The sequence below is a fragment of the Limanda limanda genome, chromosome 16 (genome assembly GCF_963576545.1).
Source record: "Limanda limanda chromosome 16, fLimLim1.1, whole genome shotgun sequence".
Classification (NCBI taxonomy): Eukaryota; Metazoa; Chordata; class Actinopteri; order Pleuronectiformes; family Pleuronectidae; genus Limanda; species Limanda limanda.
Window position 1 is genome coordinate 13,534,780 of NC_083651.1, and position 26,989 is coordinate 13,561,768.

At 42.7% G+C, this 26,989-nt stretch overlaps 2 protein-coding genes across 3 annotated transcripts in view; one reads left to right on the forward strand and one right to left on the reverse strand.

Annotated features, from left to right (window-relative positions):
- Positions 1-12,840, reverse strand: part of col4a2 (collagen, type IV, alpha 2) — a 55,523-nt gene extending 42,683 nt beyond the window's left edge. For both annotated transcript variants that reach the window (XM_061088496.1, XM_061088495.1), the window contains exons 1-3: positions 12,670-12,840; positions 12,336-12,435; positions 12,190-12,241 (exon numbers count right to left, since the gene is read on the reverse strand). In XM_061088496.1, the coding sequence (XP_060944479.1) occupies positions 12,190-12,241; positions 12,336-12,373 (90 nt within the window). In that variant the 5' untranslated portion in view covers positions 12,374-12,435; positions 12,670-12,840. The remainder of the gene's footprint in view (positions 1-12,189; positions 12,242-12,335; positions 12,436-12,669) is intronic.
- A 130-nt stretch (positions 12,841-12,970) lies between these two features.
- Positions 12,971-26,989, forward strand: part of col4a1 (collagen, type IV, alpha 1) — a 37,712-nt gene continuing 23,693 nt past the window's right edge. Inside the window, exon 1 of the mRNA XM_061088497.1 lies at positions 12,971-13,172. Within this exon, the coding sequence (XP_060944480.1) occupies positions 13,101-13,172 (72 nt within the window). The 5' untranslated portion in view covers positions 12,971-13,100. The remainder of the gene's footprint in view (positions 13,173-26,989) is intronic.

Below are 26,989 nucleotides of genomic sequence, written 5' to 3' on the forward strand. Positions count from 1 at the left end.
ACCCCAGTGACTTTGTGTGGGAAGTTACAAACATTAAATCATAGATGAAGATGAGGACTGAAAGGAGTTGGTGACCACATCATGCTGGTGCTTGTTGCTGTCTGGCTGCGTGACTTACATGTGGGTTATAGGAAATGTTATCCTCACAATGTAAGTCTGAAAATCTGCTGTTGCAAAGCATCTGGGAGCATTCCCTCATCGCCGAATACAAAAAAAAGCCTGATCTCCACTGAAGAGATTTCAATTCATATGTTAATTTGATGAATGCAAATTATGTCGGTACTAAATTTATCAGCGTAATAAGTACCTGTTATTCAAAAATTGTCTAGTTGCTTAAAAGGTAGGGCAGCATCCAAACAGGGGTTCGTACTTCTTGAGCAGCTTTGCCTTCCGGCAATAGTGCGACATAGTATTGCTGCAAATAATCAGTTTACAACTCTTTAACAAACAAAACGGTCAAACACAAACATACAGACACACACGCAGAAGAAAAACATCAAACAAATCCCTGGCATTGGTGCAGTTATTGAGCCATGTGTGAGTGTAGAAACAAATGTCCCAAAGGCCTCCATTAAGGTGATAAGGGAAATTCTCATGGCAGCCAAATGGATTCTACAGATTCTACGCGTGATAAACAGTAATTCTTGTCTGCACCATTGCTTCTTTACACCTCATTCTGCTTCCTGCCACACTACCATCAACTTCCTGTTCCAGAGTTAAAGGGCTGAGGTCATAGCGGCCATTCATTTAACACCCAGAGACGAATATGTTCATATAGCGTGAAAATCAAAAGAAAAACAGACAAAGAGGAGAGAGAAAGAAAAGAAGAGAAGGAGGAGTGAGTGAAAAAACTGCGAGACTAAACACATGACGTTGTGATTCTGTGCGTCGGTGTAGAGCAGCTGTAGAAACCAACTTAACACTGTAAGTAATATCTTGTAATTTACAGCAAAAAAAATTATTGACACAGGAATTAGAGAAGTCATGAGCTGATGAGGGACATTACAAGGTCAATCTGAACATATTAATGGATCATTATCAGTTAAATGAAACCAATGTAATCCTTTGCTTCATAAATATACCAATGTTGATTAGTGTGTATTGCATATCGCACTTTTCTAGTCTTCAGTTCAGTATCTTGGCCAAGGACACTTGGGAAACATGGGATGGGAGAGACTGGGATCAACCCTGTGGTTGGTGGACAATCCGCTCTACCTCCTGAGCCTGCTGGTGTTGTATATACATCATTATACACGCACATATTTTCAAAGGAAATCTTTTACTGCTCACACAACGACTCCAGTTCTTGGACTGAAAGGAGCAGCATAAAAACGTTGGTTGGATTTGTGAGGTGGTACCTTACAATTTACATTATATCCAGCTGCTTTTCTATATTAAATCTGGCTTTGTCACGCCTTCTTTTAACAAGGCTCATCTTTTTATTCACAGACTGCACCTCTAGCATTTCAGGAGTCATGGACTATATTTGGATTATGCCTTTATACACCACATTAAAAATGTTCACTGTGCCAATGTTTGGTGTCTTTTTCCAGCACAATGTTGCCTGTACGACCAGACTTTCCATTCCTGAGAGCTACTTGATTGGAATTTAAAAAAACAGTATTTAAAGTAAATAACTATTTTAACTCCATTGTTATTTCATTATGGATATGAAATAACAATGTGTGCTAAAAATAGGCTTTACAATTCAGAATAAAGCAGGGGGAGTACAGACAGACCAGGAGAGACGGGGGACAGGGTCACTCTGCAGAGAGCAGGACATGACTCTGAGGGAGAACATGAACTCGAGCAGAGGGACCTGGAAGAAGCAGGACGAAGCAGAGACTCCCACCTTATCCTCTGGTTCAGCTCCAGTGTAAACAAAGCTCCGGTTTCTGCCCCAGGCCTGACACAGCTGGACCTTCCTCCTCCTTAAACCGGCCTCAGGTCACCAAGAGACTTGACTCCATTTCCCAGAGGGCCGCGCTCCTATTGAGGTCTTCCTGCTACAGAGTGAACTAAATGAAGCTGCTCTGGTCTTTGGTGCCAAAGGGTCGACTTGTCAGATCTGTTAATGGTGATCACTTCTGCTCACCTCTTCGATCAATGACATCCAGATGTGAGAGCACGTTCAATAACACACGGGCACCTGAAGATACATCTGTTTGTTTTCTGTGCATGACAAGACAACCTCCTCACATGGAATTCACATATGAGAAACATCATCCAGAATCAGAGATGAGATAGAAGCTTTAACTTAATTAGTCGGGTACATAAAGTTCCACAAACTAAATGGTTTGGATGGCAGGATAATGTGGGATAATTCGTCCTAAAATGGAAAATGATTGTGTGAGCCAAATTCAATCGCAACCCATTTCATAGTTTTAAAGAATTTTCACTCAAATTCACAAACATAAACGCATTCATGAAGCGAGAGGAAAAGTCAGGAGCCAAAGTGATTGAAATAGTTTTCATACATAAACTCCATAAAATGTCTGGAAAATGAGGTCCGGACATTGACAGGACTTTCCCACTTGAAGAACACAGAAGGACATTATCTGTGTCCGATGCGTTCAAAACAAACGGAATAAATATCTGGAACGTTCCGACGAGCTGAAGCGTCTGAGTAGAGCCAGAATATGACGCTGCGGAATTCACATGTTTTTGTTTACACCACATCAACACCTCTTTTCGCTAAAAGCTCTCGAATCTTGTTTTCTCTTCAGGTTGACATCTTTGTCTGTGTTTTCTACACGTATGATGCTTCTTTTTCTTTTCTTTTCTGTTTTGCATCTGTTGGGTGTTAGAAACATCATTGACACGCCCACTCCTGCTGTATTCTCAAATGGGCTAATATTACACAAAGGTGCAGGAAAAGTTTGCAGCAGCTGACTCGGACATTTGTGTTCTCATTTACAGTCCCTCTGGTTTTACTAAAAGCAGCTTAAGCTTGTTACTCTGGGCACTGTCTGTGGACATAGATTCGGAGGCAATCTATCAAATACTTTCTGAGATGATTCAGTCTGGACCAAAGTAGTTGCAGGCAGACAAGCAAACGTTGCCATGTATGGCGTCACACCACTATTACAGCTAAAACAGGAGGGGGGGAGAAACATCAGCTGCAGGATGAGCAAGAGTGAGATGAGTTGGACACAGTTTTGTTATCTTGAAGTGTGCATTTAACTTTGTTAACATTTTTCCCATCACAAGAAATTATTCACTTTAATCAATTAGAGCACAGCTGGGATGGGAGTGAATGGTCCCAGTCTCCCAGCAGGGAGATCAGTGAGCGGCCCTCAGCAGGCACCTGTCGAACCAAACAGCTCAGAGCCCGGAGTGATGCTGTGAGAAAGGAGCATGTACGGTCTTTAGGCAAACACAGCTGACACAATCCTTCCACATGAGCTCACTGGGAAGACTCACCTCGACTGAGGACAGACAGACGCACATGTCCGAGGGCCGCGCGGGGGGGGAGGCGAGGGGGGACAAATGGGGAGAGAGCTGAAACGTGAAGGAGACAAGCTGAGGGAGGACAGACTCTCTGCCGGGCGTCCCTTTCACAGATAGATGGAGAGAGAGCGAGGGGACAGAAGACAGGGCAGACACAGACCGGGGGCAGAACCAGGCTATAAAAGGAAGTGAGAGACTGAACCCTCGGATGACTGGGAGGACGGAGCCTTTGGAATTCTTTCAGCTCAGCATGATGGGACCCCTGTGTGTCCCACCATTAATCACTGTAAGACGGATAGAGGGCAAAGGACAAGGGCGGATATATATTTATAAATATACAGTAAATGGGGGATTTTCCAAAGACAACTTCTAGAATGAACTTCACTTCCGAACTCAATTCCAAGTCAAATAAAAGTCAGATCAAACTGATGGAGTTTACAAATGCAGGTTACATCGACACAAACCAGAGCGGTGATGACACGTCTTAATATGTTTAAGTGAATGTCAAAGATTGTACATTTTGCAGACTCAATTCAAAAGGGGACACAATATTTTGTTGGAGGGGAAGAAAAGTGTCCTTCCATCTTAGAGTTATCCCAACAGATGACAGCAATACAGGACATATGTAGGCCTATGTGTACAGTGTAGGTGCTCTATGTGCAGACCATAGACTAAATGATGCATCTCCACTTTCTCTAACTATCCAGAAATGAAGCCAAAATATCTCATAAGAACGCTGCCATGTGAAGCCATAGTCTGCACATGGGGGGTTGGAGCACAGTAGCGAGGTCCTGCGCTCGACCATTAGTGGGTCACGTCTGTCAATCATGAAGTTTCACCCTATCTTCATACCACCAAATAAGTAATTAAAGCCAAACTTACTCACCCACTAACATGGAGGAGATGGTAGTTATGACCTATACTGCAGCCTGCCACCAGGGGGGCGATCAAGACACTTTGGGTTCACTTTTGGAGAGCTGTCATGCCATCTATGTTTATATATATATATATATATATGGTAAACACAGAACATACTGCAGGCACATAAGTAAGGAGGTTAAGAGGCAGCTAAATAGAAGTTTACATCATTTTGTTTATAGACAAGTAACTTAGACCCTCAAACATGCAGTAAATGTTGTATATACACATTCAACAGAAATTACAAAGGCAGAATTGCTCTTAGGTCTATCTTATAAAAGTCTTGATGTCAATTAGCTCTTAACAACCTCACAAACAAAAACTCGAATGAGCAAGCAAGCAAATCTGCCACCAAGCACTGACAGAACCTGCACCAGAGGATATATAAAGTATAAAGTGTTTAAAGATGTTAATACGTCTGTTTGTATACATACAGTAACGATATGCACTTCTCAGAAATAAGTACAAGTCAGAGAGTTTGTGAGTCTGCTCTTTTACTGTAGCCTGTGTTGAACCAGGGAAGAGGCTCATGGTGTGTGACCACAGGCTGTCACACATGACTGGGAATGAAAATGAAGCATGAACTGATTATCCACGGAATCAAACCACTTTCCTGCTGCCCTTTCTCCTGAACTTTTACATACTTTCTCATCATTATAACATAAGAATAATACAAATGCATAACTCAAACGTCTTTATGCCAGGCAGCCAAGAGGAGGGGTGGGGAAAGAATCTGCTGAACAAGCTGACAGTGTGCAGTGCTTTAGTAATGGGATGGAAGGCGGCACATTGATGTAAAGAACATGGAGCCATGTTCAGAAACGGGATCAAGCAATGAGGACAACACTGCACCAGGTTATATCAAATGTACAATGACATGAACGTAACTAACCTATTTTGCAGAAAAAACATAGATGGTGAAACCCAATCGATTTATTTCTTGGCCAATAAAAGTTGGCAGATATGAGTCTTTCGCAGATGTATTGGTATTGATGTTTATGTTATGAAAAGATAAGGCCTTGTCTACAGTACTGCATATTTTCTTTAAGGATTTTGTTCTCCTGCGAAAAGTCTATGGCCACCATTGTTCTTGGTGCCTCTGGCACATGCTCATTACAATATTAAGCTGTGATGTCATCATTTCCCAAATGCTTTGTTTTACATGTATGTGGGCAAATGTTCCAGGGGCGAACCTCCACCTACTGCTCACCTCCTGCTCACCTCCTGCTCACCTCCTGCTCACCTCAACTCAGCTTGATCGATTGGGTGAATTGAAGCAAGGCTTCGTGTGGAGTTTGTTGAGCTTTGACCTGCGATATTCACTTCACATTTGCTAATGTGTGACGGTGCCCTAAGAGTGGGCAGGGTGTGGTTCTGCAGGATATGTTAACATTTTATGTAAAAAAAAAAGAAGAAAAAAGTCTACTTTCATGACTCATGTTCTATATATAGGTGGTTGTATTTGCATTTTTATTTTGATTATAGCTATATATAATAATGTTTATGGCCGATCTATATATATTGGACAATTTTTACTCCATAAAGTCGTTAGTGGCCCCCAAAGATCCTTATTGGCCCAAGTGGTTTATCCCACATACTGTACACAAGTGTGTGAACACTTTGAGGAATGTCCAGAGCACATTTTAAACAGGTAGTGAATTTTAAGTGATAGTAAAATTTTATAAATGTCATGCTACAGAAGAATTTGTCACATTAGACAAATAAAACAGCCATACAGATCAGCCTTACACATCACATACTCTCCCCCTGGCCTGTCTGGTGTGGCTGCTGTAACGTATGAGCAGACCTGGGTTCACACAGTGAACATACATCCCAGTCACAGTCTCTGGAGGAGTCTAACTATGTGGGGTCCGGCCGGGCTGTAAAGCAACTCCTGACACATTTAACTCCACCCCGTTTCCTTTTTCCTGTTTAGAGAGCTTCTCTGGATAACCTATTTTCTCTTCACACAATTCTGCTCACAGGATGTTTCCCATAAAGTCAAACTTCGCTGAGTCCAGAGATAAACACAGCCCCCCCACACTCTGTGCGTGCAGCAGAACGAGATCATTAGGCACGCGCTCACACGTCCTGCTGTTGGTAGGGGGGCAAAATTGGCCGACTAATTGAAGACACCTGTCAGGGTCTGCAAGAAACACCCCAACAAATCTCTCACAATATTTCCAGAGGTATCATAATGCTCTGATTTCAACAGGTCTTGTTTAAACTGGGATTTCTGTGCCAGTGGGACAAACATCCGAGCTCACCAGGCCTTTCCTCACAGTTACAATGAAGAATCAAAGACTAATAAAATAATCAACACCAAAAATCTCCAAAAAAAAGGAGGAAAGAAAAGGAAAAGCAAAGCAAAGAACACACACACACACACACACACATAAAGTACATGTGAGCAGCTGTGCACATTACACAGACGTAACGCAGAACAAATGCAGGGAGGTCAGAGGGGTGACGGCAACACCTCAGTGGAAAGTGCATGGCTCTCTTAATCACCATACACACACACACACACACACACACACACACACACACACACACACACACACACACACACACACACACACACACACACACACACACACACACACGCAGGGAAGCCCCACACGTAGGCTTCTCATCCGGGCCTGTGGTTTCCTGCAGCCGTGCACAATGGGGCTCTTCCCCTGATTGTTACAGCCGCGCGATCTCGATATCACAGCCACCATTTTGGCAGGGGATGTGCTCGCCATTTTTCTGCCCCTTATCACCGGCAGACATCTCCCCCCCCCCCCCGCCCCGGACACACGCCTTCCTCCCCCCATAAAACAATCACATTTGAGCGCTCGGTCACGTGTCTGCTTTCCATTCGGTGACCCCCACCACCCGCCGCTCGTCCACATCTGAAAAAGCAGGCTCGTGAGGGCAGGGTTTCCCAAGTAAACCGCACCACGCATCTTCTTACACCTTTTAGTGTGAACTGCATTTCCATCCCTGTTCTCTTGTGGATATTAGGGAAAACTGGAGTGTGTTTGACCTTGTGGAATACAACACCAGAAAGGCACATGCAGCAGCAGAAACATTTATCACAATCATCCACGGAGCTGAAAAAGAGGGTAATTTGTAAAGCAGACGTTGCTGCAGAGCTGCTTCCAGATAAAGTCGGGATGTGAAGCCAAAAACGTGTCATCCCCGGCCGCGCACGAAACTCCCACAACTCACGCATCCGCCGCATCATCCCCTCATTCCATCGCGCTCGCACACATCTTGAAATATATTCTCAGACAGGAGAATCAAAGGCCCTCAAAGGGTCCTTTACGAAACATCCTGTTAACATTTCTGCCTCAAGAGCCTTCCTTCCTCCGCCAGCGGACACTGATGAATGGTATTTGTGTGCGTGTGCGTAGAGGGGGGGGGTGTACCTACATCCATGTGCAGAGTAATGCTTTTGCCATCATGTGCCACAGGGTTTATTTTCCTCACAAAAGTTTGATACTATATCTCAAAGCAGGACATACAGAAAACAGGATGATCTGCTGAGTCGTAAAAAACTGTCCTGTGATGTGTCACAGTGGAGTCGAACGAGCTATGACTGGTAAATGTGACGTTGTTAGTTTCGTGGTGTTGCACTGGGTTGTACTGTAAGAGATGGAGATAAAAATTAAAATAAACTATCTAGGACATTTTGAACAAGAAGTTTGTAGAATTAAAGTAGGAAAGAAAAGTTGAAATCCTGAACTGGAACACGCATTGAGCCTTTAGTAGATCAACTGGTTTTAGTATCAGTAATATTGCGAATTTGATAATCACTTATCGCCAAGCAGAGGTCTAAAATATTTGGTGTCTCATAGGTGAGAATTTTGATTTAACATTACAGGAGTGCACTAAAACCTTGAATGAATGACATACGTACGTCCTCGACACCTTTGTGGGCTGCATCTACGAGTACTTGACTTTGTTTGGTTTGTACATGGGCTAATGTATGACATCAGCATGTTTTGTTTGAATGGAGACAATGGATGAACCGACTCACTTTGTAACTGTTATATTATTATCGTTTCCGAGCAAAATTAACTTCCTTGTTGTTTAATCGTTGGAAGAGAAGACCACAAGCAATCAAACGAGCCACTTCTGCTTCATTTAACTCTTCTATTCTAACTTTCTAAATTCTAATGTCTCAAGTTCCTGCAACTGATCAATGCTCTCCACCGAAATGTTTTCACACCGCAAACCATTAACTGTTCGGTTTGATCGGGAGTGAGAAACCTCTCACACCTGTTATTTAGGTTCAGACTTAACTAGCACGTCCGAGGGTCCAAACAAAACAAGGTAGGTGTGAAAACGCCCTTCAATATGTTCACACTGGACTCTGGGAAAAGGTCAGGAGACATGTAGCTAATTTGGAGTAAATCGATTAAAATATTAGGTAGATTTGATAGATTGTTGGATGCAGCCGCACCCCTCATAACCCCAACAACATCAGAAAGATGCTATATGGGATCCAGGATGTTCTGAAGGAGCGGTGACAATCCTGCCACCTTAGAGAGGAAAGACTGAACCAAAGTTCAAACAGGGGTAGCGTCAGTCCGTCTTCTTCAAGGTAATAATCGTGTCGCACTCGCTTGTTCACATAAAGAGTCATGAAAAGTCGGGTCCGAATTAAAAAGTTAAGGATTTGAAAATGACCTGAAAAATCTGTGTGTTGGGAGAAGGTTTCAGATGCTGTTCGATGATCCTTGAAGCAATGAGGCCTCTAAGGTGTTGCCCTCTTCCTGTTGAAGGGTCAAACAGCATTAGAACCCCCCCCCTCCTGACTTTTCAGACAATTGGACGGTCATGTCGCGAGTGGTCAACTGTGTGAAAGTGAGAAAGTAATAAAACTTTGACCCAACATGACAGGGCTGAGTCCTACTCCCTTGGACGTTAAAATCTGGAAAACAACTAAATTGAATCCCACATACAGAATATCTTGAGAATCACATTTTCAATGATCAGGGGGAATTCCAAATGTAAGAAAATCACGCGGAGTGAGATGGTGGGAAAGAGTTGAGCAGCACAGAGGCGGGGGTCTGCTTCAAAGAAGTAAATCATTCCCGAGGGTTTGATTTGGGTTTGATATTAAACAGAAACAGACACGGCGAAGATTGAGAAAGTCTGTGTCAGATGGGAAACCTCATACAGTGACACTGGATCTGTTACCACTTCCTGCAGCATTTTACATGTCAAATCAGGCCTCTAACCAGCTCAGAATCCTCCAGCTCACGACTCAAACTTGTTTTTCTTTCAACAACATCTTTAACGCAGACACAGGGAGATATTTCTCTGAAAGTCAGATGCTGTTTTTTACGTCACATTCAGAAACTGAAGCTGTCTTGTTTTTTGTAAAAACACTGTGAGCCATTTCTTCACTGGAGAGTTAATTTGCCTGCACTTAGCACATGGATGCTGCCCAAACTAAAATTTGCCTCCAGCCTCCGAGTGTCACCACCTTGGAGCGAAGCTGCACAATTAACAGAGGAGCCGAGCCCGGTCACACGCTTTTAATCGAGCGAAATCTGATAAAGCGAGACACAACGGAGCCTTTTCATCACACCCGATAAATAACTTTTCATCTGACAGTCTTGTGTATGATATTAAATTTCGGACTGAGTCACTGAACATCTGACATCCAGCACAAGCTGCAACTTACCAAAAAACTAAACATAACACAGTGTGCAGAGTCAGTGTCACATGAGTGTTTGGTCTCCTAATAGGAGACGAAAACAAACTCACAACAACCATTTCCAGTTTGTTGCAGTCGAACATCATCATCATCTAATGGAACATCTGTCAAAACGTTTGTGACGACTTGTGGGACTAAGGTAAAATCCAGGAGGAGGCTTTTTACACATGTAGGCGTATAAAAACAACATCTCCATTTACATGAGTAGGAGGGTCATTTCCAAAGTGGGAACAGTGAAGTGTAAAGTCAGCAAACACAGAGCTGCTCCGCTGATAATGAATCTGTATTTTGTCCAACAACAGGATGTGCACCATGGGTCCAAACCCCCAAAGACTTTCCACACTCAGGGCTTGATCTACTAAGATCCCAAATAATTGCATTATAACAGATTGCACGTTGGGTTGGTGGGAGCGTTTTGCAGGTGATCTACTAAGAATTATTGCGTAAATGATAACAGATGCAAACATGGTAGAGGCAGTAGTATTTAAAGACGTGTTTTGCGTGTGTTACTGGTTTCCGGCATGGAGCATTAGGGAGAGAAAAGCGGAATTTAAGGAGAAGAGGAGAGGAGGAGAATCCTTGGATAGGTCTGGATTATTTTTGCTTGTGTTAATCCAAACATGCTAACACGAGCAGAGAAAACATTTATTCTGCACGCAATCCTCAGTGTAGACCGTTAGTAGATCAGGCCCTAAGTGCCTGTACATTTTCAATTAGCTCACGAAAACAAATATCACGAAAAGTTCAACTTGGCTGAGGTTCATTCTGAATCTGTGACACAAACATTCACAATCTTGAACAGGACGACAGAACTATGATATCCCACCAAATGAACCTCAATGAACCGACTGAGCCCATGAGCCAATAGAGCAGGATTATTTACAAGCAGCGAACGACCAGGTGCTTTGATGACGTCTCTATGACACAAGTGGCCTGAAACCACAGGAATACAAACATCATTTAAAGAACAATAACAATACGGAGAGATGACACAACTCAGGAACTTCTGCTGGTAAAGGCCGATGATGAAATCTTCAGACTCAAGTCAAGGACTGGCATTAATCAGTTGTTTATAATGCAAACAAAACACAGCGATTGCATCATGTCCTCTAGCCAAGTGCCAAACCTCAGCAATACCAAATTTACAGTAAAGAAAAGGTCTGAACTTAGCCTTGAGCTAAAAACCATGGATACAGGACAGTTGGACTTGAAAATGTTCCGGTCATTTGGGATATTTCAGACTGACCGACACATGGAGATAAAACGTTACAAGCACAGAGACGATGACAACTGTAAACTCAAACAGATCATCATGTCCACTGAGGTCATGACCTCACCTCTCCACTCAACCCCTGTCAGGTCAATTGGTCGAGAAAAGCACAACATGAAGCCAACGACGTCACATAACTGTTTATTACCTCAGGCAAGAGGTTATGCTTTCACCTGCGTCTGTCTGTTTGTTTGTTTGTTCGTTTGTTGAGGCATAAACAGCCCTGAAATAATTTAAACCCATTGCGTTTCCATGTGGATCTGGTTAAAGTTGCAGAGCTATGAACTTTTTTATCACTCTTCCCAACACTATGAGTCATTTTCGGAGAGTTTAGTCAGTTTCTCATGAAATAATGTGGATATTGATGGGAAGCGACAGACACATTTTTCGTGTTGAGTCTATGACGCGATGTTCAAATCCACTTAATAAACCAGAAGTGTTTGTTCTCTAGGAATGTGCTCTAGTGCTGTTTTAGCTCATTTTGCAACACACAAAACATTGGGAAAGTGCTAATTTCAAACAGAAACATTGCAACATGCTTCATTTCTCAAGAAACTGCTGCTCTGAGTATGACTGCGATGATCTACCAGAATGCCAAGCCAAGAAAAAACCCTCCTACTGAAGGAACTCCCCAAACAGACACTCCCACAATCAGCAGGTCTGCATGTGTGTGTGTGTGTTAATGTGTGTGTTAATGTGTGCGTTAATGTGTGCGCAAAGCAGCTCCAAGACAACCAAATTATCCAAAAGTTTCGTTTTCAATCCACACGTTAATTGTCAACAGGTTTTTTACGCACAAATAAAACTCAAAACAAAGTGGGGAGAGGAAACTTACCGCGTTCGCTCCTGAGAGCAGGATGGCGCAGAAGAGGCACAGAAGCAGCAGCCTGGAATCAATGGAAAGGACATGATCAATAATGCTTATCAGTAGATCCTGATCGGTTTATGCTGTTCAGTGAAGTGTGCTCGTATTTTGTGTACCTCAGGTTCTTCGGTCCTCCGGTGTGTTGTTCCTGCATGGTTCCTTTTACGCGCACCGCAAACGTTAGTCCCACGCCGCGTAATTCTTCTACAGCATGACCTGAGGCACAACAACACCCCCAATGTCACCAATACAACTGAATCATGAGCCCACACGTCTGAACTGCGTTATTAGAGTATAATAAATATAAATAATTTATATATAAATATACATTTTTTCTTATTAAGAAGTTTTTCGACACCTGCCTCGCATGGATCCACCCTCAGTTAACACGCACATGAAAAGGTGATCAAACAGTAATTTCGTATCATCTTAATAAAACGCATTACTTACAGTCACCCCAGTCGAAATCTCAAGGGGAAGAGATGCGCGGGCTCCCGGACTGAAAACCTCCAGGTGACCGGATCAACCGTGGCACCACAAAAAAAAAGCCAACGCTTCTCAAATATTATCACAAAATCAGGCAAAGTGTGCAGCGTAGTCCCTGAACGTTACCGAGAGAAGTCAGAGTGTTTGTATCTGCAGGGTCGGGTCTCTTTGCATGAGGGTGAGGGTGGTCGTTTTTTTGGGAGGGGGGTGTGGTGCTGCACCAACAAGCCACCAAGTTGCACTGATCAGAACCTCACATCGTCTCGGACTAACATGCAGCCAAACGTGCTGCCTGAGCTCCGACGATAAGCCCCAGACTCCACAGGAGAGAGAGGACCAGAAGCGGTCACCAGGCGGTGGTTAGTGGGCACTCGGCACCGTTACGCACCGTCAACATGCTGCGACCGTCCGGCGTCCTGTTCCTGCTGGCGGCTTTCTGCTGCAGCGTGGACCCGACACAGGCTGAGGTGAGTGGACCAAGGTCTTCAGATAGTTTCAGGTTGTTTTATTGTGGAAAAAAAGTTAACATTTAAACTTTAACTAACTTTAAAACTTGGTTGAAGATTCTTCTAGTCTGTCCTCATGCGTAACAAGTCCTTCACGTGTGTTTGCTGCCAACTCTAATATATATTCCAGTTTATTTTATTATATTTGTGATGGTGCCTAGTGACCAAACATGTGTTTTAGCATCACTCAGAGAAAACTCTTTATTCCAGATGTTTAAAGTTTTGAATTTATTATTGTGTGTGTGTGTGCGTGTATGTGTGTGTGTGTGTTTCTGTGGGGAGGGGGGTATTCCTTTTCACTGTGGTTGAGCTCTGTCATGTTGCTCTGAAAACTTTAGAGTTGAGCCTCTTCTCAGTTCAGCCTCTTTCACTTCTGCTAGAGAGGAGCAGAGGGAGACACACAGAGAAGGGAGAGGGTGGGGCCGAGAGCTCACAGTAGCTGGTGTGTGTGTGTGAGTGTGTGTCTGTGTGTGTGTGTGTGTGTGTGTGTGTGTGTGTGTGTATGACACAGGAATGGTGAGGTGTGTGTGGTTAATCACTGGTATGTTTAGATAATTGAGTTTAATTCAAAACGTTTCATGAATGTTTCCCCTTAGAATAGACACAAACTGGCTTGCTTTCACTGTACAGACAGAATACTATTTCTAAACTACTATTTAGAAATCAAGGATCCAGAAGAAGTTTACTGTTCACATTTCAAAGAATGTCCACTTCTGATTCAGTCTGAGAAAAGTGGAAAGAATATCAACCTCTCTGTCACTAAAATACGACTTAATTATTAATGATAATGAAAATCGGATGCTGTTGTGGGAGTAATGATGAAACGGACATTTGTAATACTGGTTAGCTTGATTAGGATTCATTAGTTTTTCAGTCACATATAGGCCTGTGCCGATCCTCTAGTTTCTGTTTCAATACAATTTCCTGTTTCTCAACCAGCTCGTTGACGATTTGAAGCATCAGTCTGAGACCTCTTCATCCACTGAGATTCTTCAAGTCAAAGCCTTCAGGTTCTTTAATTCTCTTTAGTGAGCAGTGACAATGTAGATCTGTGAACATGTCAGAGTTAGCTGCAGAGTGACAGTAAAATCCTACCACTTTATTGAGTCGCCCTGTCCGGTTGGTGAAGGTGTCTGTGACAAGTACAGGTAACTGCGAACTTTGACCCAGGATGTGAGGGAAACAGAGGCAGCTGCCCAGATAGGCTCAGAGAAAGATTATCTTCATCCTTCCGATTAGATGTGGTGAATTAACAGCTCACAGCAACTTAATTCATTGTTAGGGTAGTTAGTGCTCATTGGGATAACTCAGCTATATTTGAATATGTTACCTGAACGTCACTGTTACCCAAATCTTGTTGAAAGATCTTAGTTAAAGTGGAGAAAAAAAGCTTCAGTCCCAAGTCTCACCTGACAACTGAAACAATTTAGAGACTCAACAAAGTGTACGATCCTGAATGTTGAGATTCAGCCTTGTTGGACGTTCTGTAGAGATGTACTGAAGTGTTCAGATTCCTCTGAGCAGCTCGTCGTTGCATGTGGGGCTTTATTCTAAAAGTGTGGGTGGAGTTTCCAGTGGAAACATCTCTTGCACCAGAGTCTCTCACACTGGAGCAAACATCACTGTGCTCTATGAAGTGTGAAGACAGGGAGGGTTCATCATTTTGTACTATTGCACTATGTGTGATGTTTCAGAGAAAAGAAACACCTCACTAGGGACCCTGAGTTTCTCCATCTAAAGGATATATTTTTGGCTGCGATGGGTTCTAACTGCTAGATGTCGTCATCAAGCGCCAACAAAAAAACGTATGGAGAAACAGATTCAGGATAATGGCTGCACGTGTCGACTCAAGAATGAGATCTATACAAGTGGCTTCGAGTTCCCTTTCCCCAGATGTTTTATCTCCAAAACAATCATTATTCACTTCATTGCTCACAATGATCTCCGCCCTTGTGAGCTTTGATTCAGGGATGTGGGTGCATGGAGGTGGATGATCCAACATATCAGGTTAAACAAAGCAACAACTTTCCTCCATCCTGGATTTCGAAACAGAAACACGAGACAGACACAGGACATCTGGACTGAGGAGACCAGAGGGGGTGTATATCTGGAGAACATCTCATCACGAAAATGATGGAAATGTTGAAATCTTACTTACAAACACACAAACAAAAAGCAAATGGACAGGGGATGAAAATGGAACTTTCTTGACACAGAAACATTTGAGTATTTCAACACACTAAAATGACAGAAACCATCTTTGAGAGGAAATAACTTGACATTAGACTTTTTAGTTTGGCCCGTGTCCCGTGCACTAACATGGTGGATTTATTAATTCCAGTATTTGCCTCATGTTTCCCATCCCCCCATGGGAGGTGCTGAACAGGACGTCTGAGAACCTGTCTGGAGCTTTCATCCGTCCAAAGCGGCACAGTCACGCCCTCATCACTTACATCCAGAGCAGTGACACAGATATATCATTGGCTGAAATTCAATCGTATTTGAAGCTTTATTTAATATCTCCTTGCTTGTCTGACCTGCTCATTCATACATTTGAAGCTGGGATCCGAGATGAATGTTTAGATCATGTCCCTGTGTTTATGTATTCTCTATCTCTGTGTACACAGAGATGTGATGTTGATGGAGTATCGCAACCTCCTGTTTGGGTTCCTTCATAATCAGTGGAGCCTAACAAGGGTCAGGAGTGAATACACAGTATAAACAACTCACGGTCCAACCATAATTCATGCGACCCAACTGTGATATCCAAAGTGTAGAACGGGTCAGGACAACTTTATTTAAGGACGAAGCAACATGTTAATATTCACGTAGAACTTTGCTCCTGATTTTTTTCCTCCTCATCATTTGAGCCTGAGGGAGTTTCTCCACTGTTTGGAGTTGTTCTCCCTTGACGGCAATTTAATCTGGTCAGAGTGAGTCATCTGTAATTCTTAGAGGAACATGAGGAGGAGGAGGAGGAGGAGGAGGAAGAAGGTCAGATTAGCAGATTCCTGGAGTGAGAGTTTGTGTGTGGGATGTTGGACAAATGGTTTGGGAGAGGCGGTCACTGGTGGGAGAGAAGAACCTCTCCGTGCTGCCAGGTTCCTGCTACCGGCTTGGCCATGCTGTTCCAGGACGGGATGAACCCCCCAGGGAGGATGAGCGCAACTCCGAGAGCCCTTAATCCTCATTCGCCCCGAGGAATGTGTGTGTATTGTTGGTTGAAAGCTGAGAATCATGATGGAGACTTGGCCCTGTTGGTGCTGCGGCCCAAAGTGCAGACAAGGCCTGTTGTTTGGTCTAGGCCTGATCCTGTTGTCCACGACCTCTTCCCTGACACCTCCCACAGAGACAACAGCTGACCCTGTCACTCTGTCGCTGGCCACCAACCAAGCGGGCACCCTGGGAAGACACAACCTGCCCTGACCCCTGGTCCCCAGGCCCGTAAAAATGCCTACATTTGGAAGAGATGGGATTGTGTGCGTCTCTGTATTTTGACAGGCATCTCTTAAGTCTTCTCTGACCTTGATACTCAAGTGGTGTGGCAGGTATGCCCCCCTTTCCTCCTGTGTGTGTTTTCACTGTGTGTGCCAAGTAAGGAGAGGATTAAATGCTTATTAAACACGGTAAAGCCCCTCTCAGATTCCCTGTGGCCCAAGCATCATTTCATTCAGAATTGCGTTACACTTCCTGTTTCTTAAACATCAAACCCCCTTTTTTCCCACCAAAAAGCTTTCACTCCGTAATTAACCCGAGTGTTACCCTCGATATCGGTTTCTCCCCGGGGGTGTAGTGTTATGGAAGAAAGTGCGATTTGGCCATTTAACTGTGAAATTGGTGAGTCATAAATGTCACTTGCGGGTTTGGACAGAGAGATGGTGTAATAGATACGTCTCTCTTACGCGGAGGTGGGAGGTGGGGAGTGATGGAGATGGGAGGCTGCGCTAGAGGGGAGATGATGAGGGGGAGGTGATGAGGTTAGGAACCCCAGAAGTGGAAGAATGTGTGTCGGAGCCAGAGATGACACCCCGTAACAAATCTTTAAGTCTCAAGCTCTGGTCCTGGACCGTGTACTTCCACCCGCTGCTGCCACGGAGGATAATGAAGACAGTGATGATGGTGTCATTGGATTAACAGCTTTTATTGGGCCTGTAAAGTGAAGAGTAAAGTTCTGGCTTTGTTTCCCTCAGCTGTTCTCTGTTAGTTGTAAAAGCTTTTTAAAAGAACACGTGCGATACTTCTTGAATCGTATTTCGGCAACGTTTCCACGGAATGCTTGATTGGTTTACTGAAACCCTCTTATATATTATATTTGAGTTCTGTGGTTATTTTGTGTGTCTGTGTTTGTGTGACTTGTGTTAAGATAAGTTGATAAATTGCTGGATTCAGAGATCTGGAGAAGATGAAGGTTTCAGTTAGTCTCTTATGAAAACAATTCACTACATACATAAGTCTTTACAGTTGAGCCTTTCTCTAAATCTTTGGTTATTTTTCTTAAAGCTAAACCTGGAAATTGTCCTCAACCAATCAGGTTTGATCTATGTGTGACGACATAAGCTTCTCCAAACATATGGGGTTCCCTGGCTCTCAACAGGTTTAAAGTGGAATTCTGGTTTCTTTCACCCTGGTCCCTATGTCTCTGTAACTGCAGATTGTCTGTACTCCTCTTACCTAAGATTGAGTTTTTGTATACGTTGTTTTATGAATGTGGGTGTGTGACTGAATGACGCTTGAAAAAACCTTTGGAATTGGTCCAGTTGATCCATGACCCAGTGATAGTGGCTCCAATTTGATCTTATGGGGAAACTATAAACAACGATAAAATACACTTTAAAAGACTCAAGTTGTTATTCTGGAACTTTGCTAAGAGTTTGGCAACATCACACACATCTCGCTCCAAGTTGAGAAATACTGGAGTTCCCGTTTAATATGACATAAACACAGCAGAGAGCAAGGTCTTTAAATGTGGCCTCACTCGGAATCCCAGATTTTAGGATAAACTTCCTCTGGTTGTAAATAACAAGCATTCTCACATCACAAGACAAGATCAGAAAAATAAGGCCTCACATGCTACACATCTGGTAATATGTCCCTACAATCGCTTATATGATCTTCGGTCACACATATTTATCTCAGTGAAGATGAGCTGATAAGGAGAGAGAGTAAAGGAGAAGGTGGGTTTATGTGTGGAGAGGGTGACTGATGGCTTTAGTGATGGCAGATTGAGCCACGCGGAATGCAGGGAATGATCTTAGATATGAGCCGGTCTAAAGTTTCATATATGTCCAATTAAAAGGTGAATGTGTCATATGTGGTGTCTTTTGGCTTCAGATGAAAGGAGACTATTCCGTTTTCTCTCAGGTAACCATGACGGTGATGTCTTAACTAAAGTAGTCTGGTTTATAACCTTCTTCTTCATCTCACCTCAGCTATAGAGTAATTTTTTAATTTCTACCAGACATGGCAGGACTGGACTGTTATTGCACTCAATTAACAGCGGAGGTGGAATAATAGAAATAGCAGGAAGTGAGTCCGACCCCAGTGAGACTTTGGTCCATTAAATTATGTCCCGTCTGTAAATATTGGTTATTTTTCTTCAAGCTAAACCAGGAAACTGTTTATTCTCATCTCATCCGATCAATGGTTAAAGGGGAAATTCTTAAATTTCCCACCTGGACTCGATGTTCATCTCACTGCTGATCCTCCTTATTACTCTTCATCAACCTGACCTAGAGTTACTTTTTAATTTGTAACAGACATGGTTGTACTGGAGTGTTATTGCACAAAATGAACAGCGGAGGTGGACTGATAGAAAAAGCAGATAGTGAGTCAGACCTTGCTGTAATTCAGAGGAGCTGAGAGTGCCTGTGCATCCAAACCTGGACCCTTGATCCACTTTCCAGGAGGAACAGATGCTTTATTCATCTCCTCCTGTGTTGCTCTTTATTCGGCTACGCTCTGTTCACTCGCAGCACTATGACAATTGTTCATTTACGAAGCTGTTCTTTTACTTCATTCCCAAGTAATAAAGAATAAGTCCTAATCAGATAAGTTTGAGTAGGAACTAAGCTGCGCCGGTCACGTGATGCGACTCACACCAGGAGACGAGGAAATCATTCAATGCATAGCGGGGTCTATAGGGGTAGATTATGTTATTTCCAGCTGATACTCTGTTGTCAGCGTCTCTAAAGCCTCAGGGCGGTGAAACACGTTAGTTACAGTCACTCTATATGTTCAGACGGTAGTAATGGCGGTGTTGGAGATAAGGCCTGATGTGGAAACAGGAGAACAATAGAGGGCAGCTCTGTCCATTGCATATAAGCTTAAGTGTGTGTGCTCTGTTAATGGGGCTAAAGGGTTCAATTATCCATTAGTTTGCTTGGAAGTGAAAGGCTGGGCTAAGAGCTGTCTTACTCTGGTCCCTGGGATTTCTCACATTCATTCTTAATAGAGCCTATATGGATTGTGGAGGCCAATACTGATATTGAGGAGTAAAACATTTCCAATACCGATCCGCTTATATATTTGACACCATATGCCACACACCCATAGATATTAATCCCCTTGACAAATGCAAATCTCGCAATATTAATCAAAATGAAAAAGTCCTGCGTATGCCCCCTGATCTTGATCAACACCTTTTCCCTGATTGATACGGCATCCTTCAACCAAGTTTTGTGGGAATCTGGTTTGTAACTTTTACATAATCCTGCTTACAAGCATGAAAATCCACCAAACAAATAAATGGACCGTAGTTAAACTATAGGGTTAAGAACTATATATAGAAAGAATTCTAAAATACAACCAATATAGAGCTTGGAATAAGAAAATGAACGATTTTTAATGCAAATATTTTCTGTGTTGTTTCTTTAGCTAAATAAAAGCTTTCATATTGGCAGAGATTCACAACGACACCAATAATATGTCTCAAGCTGTAATCTTTTCAAGCTGTGATGATATGAATAATAGGGGTATTCCTTCTTTGAGTCAACAACATCATCGTATGTGCAGCGTACATACATGGAAAAGCCTTCGTTCAAACATGCACACACACTCTCTGGATATGTAAACTCCCAGAAGACTAGTGTCACCTCATATAACAGTGATGGTCTTTATGTCAATGTCAGACTCACATACCAGGTGCTTCCATGTAACGTGTGAATGTTAGAGACGGAGGTAAAAAAAAAAAAAAAGTCTTCTCTGAGTTTGCGTGAGAGAATTCCAGGTTGGACATATTCGGTTGGTGCTCGTGTCACAGAGGTCACTGCTTGTCTTCACGTGCTGACGTTATTCCCAGATACCAGAGCACTCTTGAGAGAGACGCGAAGGCTGACCCAACCCCTTCTTGTCTTTGTGAGCATAAAAGGCAAGGAAGAGGCCTTCCTCCTCGCAGAAAGAATGGCTTCCTCTGTCCCACATCCTGTGGCACAGTGCAGCATATTCACAGAGGAGCCACGGGCAGCGGTGAAGCACTTAGAGCTCTGCAGCCGCACAAGTGAGCTCAGCTGGCTCTTTCTCAGAGAAAACAAAACGTCTTCCGTCTCTCTGTTTCCACCAGCCGCTGATTTTCTCTCTCTCTCTGGCCCAATACCTGATTGGTTCTCCGAGAAAAAGTATTTTTACTGTCATATTTGATTCCTAAGCCAAAAACCACGGCAGCTGCAAACAAGAGAAAGAAGGGCAGAGGTATTGGGAGCTTTGGATTTGACGTTTGTGTTTATTCGTCGAACTCGGACCGATCCTGTTCCTGTGGGATTGTTGAGGAATGTTTTTCTTTTTCCACTGTTTGTTCACTGTTTCACTGTTTTTATATTGTAGAACAATAACCTCCCAGACCACTGATGTGTGGGCAAGTTAACAGAGTTTCAGCACACAAATCAAAAAGGCCCACAATAAACTGCTGCAGTGAGATTAATCTTACAGCACCAGATTCGTCTTGTTAGATTTTCAGTTTTGCACATCTTCTTCATTTTAGAGCTAAAAAAGTGTGTTTCATCCTGAGCACTGAGCTTCAGAATGAGACATGTGCAGGTCTGTTTGCGCTGTAATTGGAGCCGTAAAGTTCCATCTAAGACCAAGAGATTAGCGGGAATCAGGCTTAATTTGTTAACATGGTGACATTTTGTCCACCCACATGAATGCTGAGGAAGAGCCGAGTTATCAAGATGACCCCTAAATTGAAAGCTCTGTTTGAAGGTCTAAATCCCCTCTAATGGCCTGTACAGAGGTCACAGGTCAACAGGACGAGCCAGCGGGGGTCATGTAACCGGGGATGCTGACAGACTGGTTGATCAAGACAGGTCACGGACCTCTGTAATCTTTGGCAGGGGTGTTGTATAGGATCATTTAGAGGCAATGTGATGTGGAATTTGCTTGATTGCAGTTGAGTGAAGGTTGGCCAGTTTACTTCTGTTGAACGGTTGTCCACAAAACTCGTTGGATGGATCCACTATGGGTCAGAGATGAATCGGTGGAGTTTAGGTTCAAATCCAAATCAGGGGGCGGATTGAGGAGTTGTTTTTCTTTTCTACATTTTCACAGAATTGCCAGAAATCCTTCTTGGGTTCTGATTAAATAAAATCTGATACATTTGCTGAACATATCTATGAATTTGTGAAATGTGGTGCAGCTTGATTGACTTCAAGGGGACTGTGCGGCGTGTCTTCTGTAGGCGACAGTGAGCGATCAGCAGTTTTCCTCCGTCAGACTGGACTTGCTCCGCCGGCAACTTGAAGCTCAGCCAGTTATAACACAGTGCCAACCAGCAGGTCCTGAGAAACTCTTTAAAACACTTTTCCCATTTCCTGAGTTAATTTTACGTGTGAGAATTCCTGAGTGGACTGTTAACATCTCGCCGCACATGCCTGTGCAATGTTCCTGGCCCCTGTCGCATGTCTGCTGACATGTTGAGCAACTCCTGCGGTCCCAGTGGACGAGCCGTGTGTTCGCTGGTGTGTCAACAGATGGACAGCAGAATGACTGTAGGCTCATGTTCATGTTTGATCCCAGTGAGGGAAACCTTAGGCGTAGACCTGCATCATGTTGATTGTGGATGATGTATCTGATGCAGTGATTCTTACAAACTTTCCTACTTTGAGCCCCAGGACACATTAACCTGGTCATGCATGAGCACACTGGTGACTGATTAGTGCATTTGTTCATTCTGTGTGTATGTGTATTTGTGTGTGTGTGTGTGTGTGTGTGTGTGTGTGTGTGTGTGTGTGTGTGTGTGTGTGTGTGTGTGTGTGTGTGTGTGTGTGTGTGTGTGTGTGTGTGTGTGTGTTCTCATACTCCCACTCACTTCACATATATTTTCTTACAATCTTAGATTTTCTCAGGGATAAAAAAAAGTGTAGGTTCTGCCTCCATGAATCCCACTAGGATTTTCTCAGTGTCTGGTTTTCATTTTTATGTTTGTGTTTATATCCATTGCATGTGTGTGTGTGCATGTGTACAGCTCTCAGCCGATGCATCTGCTTTTGGTTACAGAAACCCTAAATTATTTCTATTTGGCAAATGAATACCTGCTGCCTGCAGCTAGAACAGAACATGTTTTACATCACGTTGGTCTCAGCAAATAAGTGCTACAGGACTCCTTAAATAAAGGAAACACTAAACACATCCCTGTGTTATTGTAAAATGTATATATAATACATCAGCAGGTATAGAGGGCTTTGAATCTGGCCTTGGGTTCCTCTGGAGACCTCATGTGAAACCACACTACTTTGTGTCCTCTGGATGTTTTTGGCATTTGTTAATGGAAAAGTTCAAAATTTTGGGAAATTACAGGAATAAGCTTTTTTGCCTTGAGTTAAAGGAGAAGAGAGATCATATTTTTCTAATATGAAACTTCTGCAGGCTAACTTAACTTACCACAAAAACTGGAAAACTGTTACACTTTGATGGAAGGCAGGAGTCTTCTATAAATTAATAAAATATCTGTGTTAAACATGACTTGAATGCATTGAAAGGAAGAGAATGTGAAATATATTTATAGCTCACAGGAGTCCTTAATATGAAAACTGGGTTTGGCTTATTTCGGAATCTGAAACACGCTGCCTCACATCGTGCTGTTCCAGTTTGTGCACGTGCCGCTCATTCTCACACAGACACACACTCATGCTTGTTTACAGAGCAAGTTGCACCAGGATCCTCGTTTTCCAAGTAAGGCAGTCTGACCAGAAATATTCTCCTGTCCTCCTCCACCTCCGTTCTTTCATCCCAGCCTCTCAGGACCAGAGAAGGCCAGGAATGTCAGAGCAGTTCCACCCCGCTCATTCTCAATACAATTATCTCTCCTCCTCCACTTATCTTTCATCATTTCTTTTTTTATATGCTTATGTCTCTCTCCTGTTTCAGTCTGTAGCCGAGAACTGTTGACAGCATTGCGGTCAGTAGCACCTGATTAAAGGAAAGGGAAAAGCTCAAATAAATATTCACAGAGACACTGACTTATGACCTTATTCCATTTATATTTCAATGAGCATATGAATTGTGTAGGTTTGTGCGTTACCTTGTTTGTGCACATGTGCTTGTATTTATGCTGCTGCTGGTTTATCTGCTACAGGACAATGTGTTGCTGTATCTCCATGTGCTTTGTAACTGTCTCTTTTATTGCTGCTTAATGAGCCAAGTGAGATCACTGTGACGTTTATGGAGTAAAACTATCCTGATTGTCTCCATATGGAAGTTGTGATCTGTGCTGTGTCTCTATGAAGTGACTTGCACGAGTTTAAACGTCCACGGTGATGTGATCAATTGACTGGAACGGAGCAGGATCCAGTTTGATGGCTCCTAATGTGGGTGCTGTAGATACGGCCTTGAAACATTACCTATCTGTGCAGGAAATGAGATTGACTTTAAAGGGGCACAGAAGCATGTGAAGTGTTTGACTCCCCTTGTTCACTGCAACTTGTCAATGAGGCTCACTCAATCTACACATGAATCCAGATGTTGATGGGAAAGTTCGGGGATGTGATCCATTCAGCGGAGTTGCACAGTGTTTACTGACGGGACACGAAAGCACAGTATCTCATCAGACGTCACAGAGAGAAACTAAATCAGCCAACTTAAATCAATACAATAGAAGACTGCTCAAAGCACAGAAGACAACAGTAAACACAAAGTAAAGTGAGGCAACAATTTGGTTGAATTGTGTACAGGGATATAATGACTCAGACTCTCAGACAGTTCTGAGATTTTTTTGATGAAAAGTCCAACGAGAAATCCAGGCAGCACATTTACCAATTATCTTCCCAGCTTTGTGGCTCAATATAAAACAATGTGCTGGCACTTGTTGGTGTAAAAGCCTGACTTCTGGAAATCAGAGTCAATTTCTTTTTCCATTTAGGGTCAGAAATAAAAGATTTTTGGCTTTATTAAACAAAGACAGGAAACGGGATCAGAGAGTAGGGGGAGACATGCAGTAAATTAACATAAAGTAACGTTTAACATCTGATTTGTATTGTGATCGGAGAGCGAGAAGGAACAGAACCGAGACAGAAACAAAAACTCTTCCAGTGTCAGTTTGCACATGTTGGTATCATTGGGAAAATAATTTATAACCTATTCTTTAACCACATAGATAAATTCAGATGTACTGATGAGAAGAAGCAATAATTTAACCATTCTTGATTAAAATGTTTAAAAACGACTCGACCTATGTTATATATTCTAGAGACTTTTGTACCGACATTATCCAAAATGTTTCCAAACCCAAAGGAATCCCCAAATTTATTCAAGGTAATAGAACGTTTTATTTTGGTCGTTTTTTTACTGCGTCACACTCTCGGCCTCAAACAAGCTTCGACAAAGGAATAACACACTGTCTGCCAGTTAGCCTGTCGGATGTATTTTCTGTTAGCATCTGTACTTGATACATTAAATCATCTGTTAAAAGGATTTGTGCCTCAGTCGCATTGGGGAGATTTTCATCCCATGATCCCACACTGCTTCATCAAACTAGGTCATGTCTTATTGTTTCGATTGGGAGACTTAGCTGAAGTAACATATTGTACCTTTAACAAAACTCCAAAATACAAACTCCAAAACTACAAACAACAAGATGTTGGCATTTCACTCTGTAAAATCCATTATCAATGTGGAAGGAAGGAACCTCCTCCACTTCCCCACCGCTGAAAAGATAAAACCGGGAGAAAACTCTCCAACAAAATCCTTTTCTCTGGCGATGTAGATTTTCACACTATTTTGTAAAACCTTCTGCTTTGTTTTCTGATGTCAGCAAATGTTCCTCTGCTCTGATTCCTGATTAGAGTCACAACTTTGACTCATGACTGTAGTTAAAGATGTACAGAAGCCCTGAGAGACCAATTAAAGTGGGGGGTTATTTCGTCTTGTTCTTGCTCTTGTTCTTGTTCTTTTTCTTCTTGTTGTTGTTCTTCTTCTCTTCTCCTCCTTCAGGATAATTTCACTGTCACCTGACTTCCTAAAGCTTTTCTGACTGAACGCCTCACGTTGTTTGTTTGTTTTCCAATTAGGACACAATCCAGTTAGTACATAAAAAAACAGCATTTTTGCAATTCCACAGCTTGATCCCATGATTCTTTTGTGATAGCCGTTGTGTTGTCTTAAGGCTTTTATTGGCTATTATTCAACTGTGTGTATGGACTATGAATATACATGTGCAAAATGCGGAGAGGGATGTGAATGAACAAATCCTCCCACACTCACCACAGGGATTTATGAGATACTGGCTCAGCAGCGGTGGGAGGTTATGGCAGGAATGCGATGTCGTTCTGAGAAAAGGTCTGCAGATGACATTGAGCAGATGTTTGTGTGATCCTCATTTTCCCTAAACACAGAAGGAAAACCCAGTGAAACACCTACAGCTGTACATGTTCAGTAAATGTGGAGCACTACAGCTAAGGTGACATATCTGCCCCTGTGTGGTAGCAATCGGTACTGCTGCAATTCTATTAGTGAAACCTGTGGTCAAAATGTGTGTATGTGTGTTTCACGCAAGGGAACACAATTGAGGAGACACTGAAGTACCCTTGTCATGTTTAGAGATTGGCTGGAACACATGAGGAGTGGATTTGCCCACTTTGCCAAGAAGAACAGATGCAGTGAGTCATGCAGCCACAGAAAGCTGAAGAGCAAACTGAGACTTTATTCTGCAGGCTGCAAAGAAAGAGACCCCCTGTTGGTTTGGGAAAAAACAGTTTCCTTGATAACAGCTAAAAAAATGTGCAAATTACTCTTTTCTCCTTTCCCCTCAATTGTTCAGCCTTTATGCAAAATGTAGTTAAGATGCCTCACGTCTGTAACAGGATGTTTCATGAGAAAAGCGAGGTCAGGAATGCACTTTGATTCTGCATGGTTACAGATATGGGGCTGAATTGATTGGTTGTAGAAAAGTTATTTAGCACGAAGGCCTGAGTCATTAACTGATCAGAGCCCAGAGAGCGGACCAACACTGAATCAGCATTGAATCAATGTAAATGCATCAACCAGATTATCACTGAATCAATGTTGAAATTTAGGGTTTATTTTATATCAGGTTTGCACCCTGAAGAGGATTTCAAAGACAAAAAGTGTTTCAGAAACAATTTACCAATCCTATCTTTAGGCCATCATGAACAAGGAATCCTAAATGTGCTCAGAAAATGATCATTTGAACGTTGACATTTCTGTGACAATTGGGCAAAGTGTATCTGCTTTAAAGGTTCAGTGTGTAGAAAATAGTGACATCTAGTGGTGAAGTTTCATGTTGCAGCTGAATACCTCACTTCACCCCCCCTTCAGAACATGAAAGAGAA